Source organism: Alligator sinensis, unplaced genomic scaffold (assembly GCF_000455745.1).
Source record: "Alligator sinensis unplaced genomic scaffold, ASM45574v1 scaffold74_2, whole genome shotgun sequence".
NCBI classification, from domain to species: Eukaryota; Metazoa; Chordata; order Crocodylia; family Alligatoridae; genus Alligator; species Alligator sinensis.
The window spans coordinates 1,957,460-1,966,089 of record NW_005841931.1 but is presented as its reverse complement, the minus strand read 5'-3'; the positions used below and the strand labels follow the sequence as shown (position 1 = coordinate 1,966,089).

Below are 8,630 nucleotides of genomic sequence, written 5' to 3'. Positions count from 1 at the left end.
CCTGCTTTAATTATTTTCTCTTTCCCAAGTTATCCAGGTTCAGGAGAGCAGAGTAGAAAACAAAGCTGGTTTACAAAGGATTTAAGTTGGGCTCTGCACTGTAAGTGCAGATATTCTCAGGAGCTGAAGCTGTCGGCCTTCAGAAAAATGGAAGGAGGGAACTGCATGCACTGCGGTGTGTGGGTTACTTCACTGAAAGAATGGTATTGCAAATGACCAAGGCTTGCTAATGTCTTTAGGTCTAAAAATTGTAATAAACAGGAAACACAGCTGCCCTCCTAAACTTCTTGATTTAGCAAAACATCCCCAAATCTCTCTAGGTATGACAGAATATCATCACATGCTGGTATGACCTCTTCATCATGTTTTAAATGTGGCAAACTTAAAAGATCCCTCTCCCTTTATTCTTCCAGAGGCAGATGTCAATGCAGACACTGGAAGCGGAGTGGGGAAGAATGTGGGCCATTAAAAACACACTTCAACTTTTCTAAGCAAAAGTCTGGTTTAGTAAAACTTGACAGGCACTTTTACACTATCAAACTTCTGGAAAGACCTTAACTATATTGGGCTAAATTCTGCCGTTCTCAACTGCAAAATTCTAACTGACACTAGAATTTGGTTTATACAGCCTGGCCGTGTCTACACAAGATGTTGACTGCGCAGTCATTACTGCACAACCTGAGTTACTGCACAGTAGCATCAACAAATGTCTTTTTTGTGATGCTGACTGTGCAGTAGCCTAATACTACTGTGCAGTAGCATTGCATCACGATTTTTGCCATGCAATGCTATCACGCAGTAGTATCAGACTACTGAGCAGTCCGTGTCTTGTGTAGACACAGCCCCGGAGTCTATATTTGTCTCTATCTATTTTACACCTCTGAAATACCATGGATTTCAGTGGAAACTCTGCCGATTTACATCCGTTGTCAATAAGATCAGGTGAAAACCCAGAAGAGGCATGAGGAGTTTGGGTGTAGGGAAGCTTGTACTGCCACTGCCCGCTGTGTACTCATAGAATAAGTTGCACACATTGTTCTACAAAACTAACTTTCCCACGCAGGCTTGAAATTCATCTGGGTTAGACCACCACTCTGTATACAGTATTATGAGTATATAAAACACTCCATACAGGTGCAGTATGACATTTATTCTTGTTTCTCTTATTGGACAAATATGTACTGTGTCTTACTCATTCTTTTTAGCCCTGACTTGTAAACATACAAGGAAATTCAGGAAGATGTGGAAATGGTCCTAAGCCCCTAATAAACATCCAACAGGAATACTGAGACTGGTCGTCTTCTGATTTACTCTACTGCAATCCCACCGACCTTCATGAAGTCACTCCTCATTTCACCCCCAGCCCAGAAGAGCATCCATAGTAGGGAGCAGTCCTCAGACTCAAAACAGGCTCAACTATTTTCCTCCTTACAGACAGGAGGAGGAGGATCAGATCCACTGTTTCTATGGTTCATCAGCCCATGCTTAGAGAAAGCAATGTGCTTTTTGCTTTTTCTGTACTATACAGAGGCAAACTGATAAGCCACTGACTTGAAGGCTAGTTATCATTTGGGGTTGAATGTACATTTTTAGAAAGGAAAAAAAAAGAAGTAATTCTGATATTTCTAGGCCAACAGTTTCAAAAGAAGCTGCATAATGTCAGGTTTCTAAATCCATACTGTGGTTTGTAAATATGTAAAGAGAGGTCTCCCCTTTATCTAGGTAGGGCTTAATTCTTTCTGCTTATTTTGCAGAAATATTTGTAGTCGCAGTGATGCTCAATAAAAAGGTCAATAAGGTACCTTCTACTAGTAACAAACAGCAAGAATAATAACAACACCTCAAACTTACATTATAGCAATTTCTTAGTGAAATTCAGTGAGAAGACTTGTTTTACAAATGGATAACATAAGCCAGGGGTTGTCAACCTGGGGTACGCATGCCCCTGGGGGTACTTGAGAAGGCCCTAGGGGGTATTCACAGGCAGGCGAGGATGGAGTGCTGCCATGCACCATGCCACAGCGCCGTGCAGGCGCTGCCTGCCCAGTCAGATGGAGGGGGCAGGGAAAGCTTCCATGCAGCGGATCCCCACCTCCTGTTCCACGTCTGGCCATGCACCACCACCTCCCCCTACCACATCTGGCGATCAGGTGTATGGTGATCCACAAAGGTTGAAAACCTCTGACATAAGCCATAGAGGCCCTAGCTCAAAAAGGTATTTAAGCCATAGGAAGTACCAGAGTATGTAAAGTTAGGCCCAACCATAATTACCTTCCTGAACTGAAATCAGACAGATGCAGGGTAAAATTTTACAAAATAGACAGCATCGGTCTAAGTTTGCTTCACAGGAACCAAAAGTAAAACATCCTACTGACTTCAATGGGAGCATAGAGAAGCCACCAATGAGTGAGTGCCTCTGGAAAATCCCACTCTCAGGGTCTCACACAAGGTTCACCTCCAAACCAGTCCCCAGACACCTGCTCTAACCACTGGACCATACTGCCTCATCTTGAGGTCTCAGCCAATCTGAGCCCAAAGATGCTATACTCAGAGCTGAACTGTAGTTGTAAATAACCCTACAGTAAAGGTGCTTGCAACTCTATTGTTCTAGAAACCAGTGCATGAGAAAGCCACACTCACATGGACTCACTTGCATGGTCACCTCTCCAGTTTTCCCATGGCTTGGCCCTCAGAAACTCATTTTAGAGGCTACCAGGAAGGTCCTCTACAGACATTCGCAGGCCACAGGTTGAATACCAGTGCCACCCTAGCACTTCTAAACCTGAGTAACTCAGACTGAGCATTTAAACCCATTTTTTTTTTAGCCTCCATGTAGATGGCCTCGTTTACTGAGGTGATGAGCATTCAAAACATCCACAGACGGCAATGAGGATTAAGGATACTCCTCATGTCTAAATCTCAGAGCAGGCCCGGCAATGCTTAGAATAATAATAATAAAGAGCAGTTAATAACTAGTCCTTAAGTAATTCTTTTCACCCATAGATCTCAAAGCATTTTACCAAGCAAGTTGGTGTTGTTATGCCCACTTTAAAGATGGGAAAGTCAGGGCTCTCAGTGAGAAAGACTGTTTGAATGGTCTTCGTGCCAAATCCAAAAACACCAACAAGAAGCACATCCCAGCTTCATCCTTCCTCGCCATGTGTCCTGGTCTCAGAAATGAGACAATGTAGTTGCCTTAGAGTTGCCATGAGTATGTGCCAATAAGTGAACCCAAGACATGGTGTCTAAGAACAGCTCTGGGAACAGGTTCAAGGCCACCCTACGACAGCTACCTCGCCTCACTTCTAGGGTTAGGCACATGTGGACCTTGGCACAGACACAGTGGACACGCCCCTAATGATCTGCCTGAGGTCAGCTCTACAGCACCCCAGTCTCCATTGCAGAAAACTGCTCACTAGATCCAAATTTGGGCCTGATCCTCTTGGGTCTCTTTATGCAGGCAAGAAGAAAGAGTCCAGAGGAAACCAATGGGGTGTGTCACCGGGGTCAAGTCAAGCTCATTTTTAGGCACATGCAGGATCAAGCCCAAACTGGAAGACAATAATTACCATGCAGATTCCCACATTCCGACCAGTGAAACCCCTCAGAAAGCATTGCCCATCATCCTCCACCACTCAGACCCTGCTGAGCTGCTTCCACTTCAGAAAATAAAGCAGCATTTTCCACCACTGCATCTGCTCAGTATTGACACAGTAGACTCTGCCAAATAATACGAACAATAATTATAACTGGAGAGGGCTTCCTGTTATCTTGGCTATAACCATATCCTGAGCTAATAAAACCCCAAACCAATGGTCCTAGTATTAATTTAGCTCAAGCTATAGTTATTATCTCATCAGTAGAAAGCACCTTCCAGTTCTCATCTCAGTGCACAAACTATTGGAGCAAAGACCTTTGCAAAGTGCCCTTGGTTCTACCCCTTTGATCAGAAGGTCTGTGTATCATAAAGCTTCTGGCGATCCAGTGAAAAAAATTATTGCATTTTGCCTATCTCTGCTGCCTGCCCCAAAGGAGCTGGGAAAACATTTGCTAGGTAAATGCAATCTGACTTGTGATGTGTGCAGGGTCACAGCTGCAGGCCTCTAAGGACCCCAGGCCTAATCTTGCCAGGAGTTCCATGTAAGCAGCCCTCCTGTGATTGCACAGAGCCCCATAAGCATCCTCACAACAGTTAGGTATAATATACAAAAATTACAGGTATTAATTCCATAAGCCACCCACATATAAAACTACTGAATGCTAAAAATATACTGCAAACTGCAACAAAGTTGTCAAGGATAAGTAATAAGCAAAGCAAAAGGGAGCAAAACCAAAACACATGGCAATACTTGTTTTTAAAGTGGAGGTGAAAGCAAATACATGCCTGTTAAGCATCCCTGCTTTAAACAGTGTAAAATTCTGGCTTTAGAGAACCACTAAGGGAGCCATAGATGAAATTCACGCTAGGGCACAATGCCTGGCCCCTAATTAAGTCCAGTTTTAAGCCCTCTTAACTGAAGGCTTGAGTGGGTCACAAGTGGTATACAGGCCTGCTTGCTCTTTTCACAGGGGGAAATTTTACTCAGTTTAACTCTTGCAAATGATCTTGAGTATGCAGAAGGGGAGTTGGATGAGAGGCCATCATCTCTCTGGGTTAGATTCATATGGCCGGATCCTCAACTGGCTTGAAGCAGTGAAGCCAGTGGATTTGTGCTGATTCACAATGGGTGAGAAACCGGGCATGTGATTTTTAAAGACCACTCCCCATAGTTTCTGTTCTGAGCCCAGTATATTTTCCAGTCTAGGTTAAGACTAAAGTAACCCAAATCAAGCACTGGAGGTCAGCTGGAGTTCACTTTCTATTTTGATTCTATGTGGTCTGTTTTGTTTCCTTCCTTTTACCTACTAGTTTTAAAAGATTAAAAAAAAAACCCTCATAAATAAGAAAGGCCAGTGCACTGGGAACGTGATGGGCAAAATCCTGCCCTAATGAAATCAGTAGCAATACTGTTGCCAACTTTAGTGGGACCTTACCCTATGATTTCTTTTTTAACTAGAGTGGACATTACTGTTCAGAAGAACTGGTACATGTACCAGCTGCTTAATACACTTAAGCATAGTATTCACCTTTGCCTTCAGAACTGTACAGGTCTTTGTGCAGATGGTGTGTGTTATACTTTGCTTACATAAAGATATATTGGAATGATTTGATAACAGTTTCAGTGTAATATTTTTTACCAGGGCACATCATTGTAAAAAGCCTGTATTATTCAAACCTGTATTGTTAGAAGAGACACCTTATCAAATATTTTGTCCTTTTTTTTGCTGCTGGTGGTTGTGGGGGGGTATGTTTGTGTTAACAACAGTGATCAATTTACATGACAGGAATCTAACAATAGGAGTATAAGGGCTGCCACATACATCACAGCGCTGATCCAACACATCTGCTGTTGTGCTTTTGTTGGTGGCCTAAACATACTTGATGTTCCAGGGGAAGGCTACAGAGAGTTTGTGATATGCAGACTATAATTTATGGAAGGATGGACCAGAACCACACCATCTCCTTTTGAGAGGATAAAAACACATTCCATGTTCAAGTAAAAATGTTTCCATCCACACCCCTGGATGTGACAAGGAACTCGGAAGAATTCTCATGACTAGGAGGAAGGAAATAGTATTCATTAACACCCCTCACCCTGCAAATGCAACCCAACCCTCAACCTATTCTAATGCAAAATTAATCTAAATTCCACAGGCTCCCTTGTACCAGCTGTTTCAGATTGAATGTTTCAATCAAATTTGCCCATTTTAAGGACAGGGGTGTCTCCCTATGATGCAGAGATTGGATGTGTGACCCTCCCTGCTGTAGTGCTATTGCAGTTTGGTTCCAAACAATCCTCCTTTATTCTGAAGGCACAGTAACTTACAACTCATACTAAAAGCTTATGTGTGTCACCACCAGGTTTGATAAGAATCCTGTATTTTGGCTCCCACAAGGTTGAAGTCTATTCTTCCTGTATAATATTTCACAGTTAGAGAAGGTGCCGTGTGCTTTCCCAGAAAGAGCACTTAATGAAAAATATCGAGAAAGGACAAATCCCAAAGGAAGGAAGGTAAGAATTGTGTTCATACTGCCCTATGGGCCTACTTCATTAGTCCATCCTCATACCAAGGGCATGGAGATCTTCAAAAGGAGGCTGGACACACACCTTGCTGGGGTTTATTTGACCCCAGCAGTCTTTCCTGCCCAGAGCAGGGGGGCTGGACCCAATAATCTCATTAGGTCCCTCCCAGCCCTAAACATCTGTGAATCTGTGAGCAAGACTTGAAGTGAAATGCACCAACTCTGGGGACCTGGAGGGAGCCATCATACAGCTGAGGTCAGAAATTAATCTGATCTTGGTTTGCCCCACCTTGCAGTGGACTTAAGAAAATCACTGCATAACCCAACCTGATTAGTCGTCTCTGCCTCTGATAGACTCAAGAACAGGAATAGCCAACTGTGGGATGCAGGTCAGGCCTACGGTAAACTGGACTAGCTGTGGAGGTGGTCCAAGTCTGGAATAGAAAAGAACTGACCTGGCTCAGAACAGAAATATGCCAGCAGTATTACCATACATGAGGCCCCAAATCTGTGACATGGATGAGGATTCGGGGGCAGTGACACTGCTGGGAAGCATGGAGCCCAGGACTGGAAGAGCAGGGAGCAATGCAATTCTGGTCCAGCTGAGATGCAGGGCAGAGCACCTGTTCACCTCCAGGCATTTCTAACAGCATCTGGCTGCCACAAGCACCCCGTGAGATTAGCACTGAAAAAGAAAAGCTGGCTGAACCAGAGACACTTTTTATTTCCTTCTAAAAAGGCAAAACCTGTCCTTACAGTTCCTCATTCAACAGCAAGTTTCTTTTCTAAAACAGACCCAAATGTCCGGCAGAGGGCGCCTCCAGGAGGTATTTAAAGAGAAACATTGTTTCATTTCATTTCAACACTCCAGACAGTTCCAGCACTAACTGTGGCCCCTTTTTTACCGACACAATTTAATAATGAATATCCTTCTTTGCTTTGCAGGCTCTCGTTCCACAGATCCACTGTACGTCTTCTAATCGGTGCAAGTTGCAAAGGGGAAAAAAATAGCAATGGCTACATAAAACCCACATATTCTTCAGAACCAGGGAAGAAAAGATTGGAATAATATTTATTTCTGTTGCCTCTAAAACAATCCCCTTTGTTTCTTTCCGAGTTCAAACTATTTTTTAGCCACACATTTTAAACCACCCAGACTCATCCTAGCCATCAATAGGCAGATCGGTAACTTTAGATCATCAAGAAAGCTGGTTCATTTAGGACACTTCAACTAATATTAGATATTCTTCTCCGATAAGTTTTATCAGCCTCACTATCCAGATAAAAGTATTGTTCCCCCCATTCCTCTCTCCTTCCCAGACATTCAAATCCTCCCTTGCTACAAATCAATCGCCAGGGCATGACTGAATGGAATGAAATAAAATAAAATAAAATAAAGCCGGCTGGATTTCTCTCTAGTTTATGTAATGCTCTTTAATCAATTCCAAACCAGAAAGGGTGACAGAAGGGGAAGGAAATAAATACAACGCTAGGTGATTTAAATGAAGCCAGATTTTTTTTTCTTTTCCTTTCTTTTCACATGTATCCTAAATATGTTTACGGGTGTATTTTTTTTTAAACACTGGGGAAACTAAGTGAGTTGACTTTTCATTTTCGCTGCAACCCCCACCCACCCCCACCCTGGGGTTGATTTAACTGGAAACTGAAAGAACTGACAGCCTGGTGCAAGAAATCCCCCCCCCTTCCCCCCCTTGACATTTATACCTACAGCCACACACAGGATTTTTTTAACCCTGAAAAAAAAATCAAGTTGATCAGCAAAACAGCCAGGAAAAAAATCATCATCATAATAATAATAAAAGAAAAGCAAACGCCTCTTGGAGATTATGTGAAAGGAACGGGGTGTTCAGTGCTGGGAATTAAACTACATTTCACACACGCAGCGCAGAGGAGACACACACAGAGCAATCGCAGGGCAATCTTAGTCTCTATTTCATTGTTCTGCTCGGCTGAGAAATGGACTTTTCCACCCGTTCCCTTCCCCACCAAGGACCGAGATGGGCGAAAGAAAGAAGCAGGGACAGAGACACCCCATGAAAGAGGGGTCAGGAGATACATAGATTTTTTTTTTCATCATATGGGGAGGGGAAAGGGGAGCAAATCTCACCCATCGGCAGGGCTCTTTGGGGCTTAAAAAAAGCAGGGCCAGACAGACAGCTCCTGCTCTGGGATCTGTGGTCATTTGGGGGTGGCTGGGTTTTTTTTGTGTTTTTTTTTCCTGGTGAGAGGTGGCTGGAAAGAGATGTCCAAAGGACAGAGCTGGGGGTGGAGGGAGGCGGAGGGCACGCGAGCCCTTACCTTCGTACATGGGGGCCATCGGTGCGAGGATGTCTGTAATGCATGGCAACCACACCGGCGATGAAGCGAGATCGCAGCCCCCCAAACTCAGTACCCATCTGCCATCTTGAGCCTGTGTCTCTCCGTAGAGCCGAAGCTGCCAGCCTCCTGCATCACTGCCTCACTTCAGCGCGGGGGCCGGCAGAAA

The 8,630-nt window shown here is 43.8% G+C and overlaps 1 protein-coding gene across 5 annotated transcripts in view; it reads right to left on the bottom strand.

The window, feature by feature from the left end:
- The window catches only part of HIPK2 (homeodomain interacting protein kinase 2), a 195,181-nt gene extending 186,587 nt beyond the window's left edge, over positions 1-8,594 (bottom strand). For 4 of the 5 annotated variants that reach the window (XM_025198878.1, XM_025198880.1, XM_006019526.3 and 1 more), the window contains exon 1: positions 8,444-8,594. In XM_025198878.1, the coding sequence (XP_025054663.1) occupies positions 8,444-8,462 (19 nt within the window). In that variant the 5' untranslated portion in view covers positions 8,463-8,594. The remainder of the gene's footprint in view (positions 1-8,443) is intronic. The other variant, XM_025198879.1, reaches the window with a different exon arrangement.
- Between the last annotated feature and the right edge of the window lie 36 nt (positions 8,595-8,630).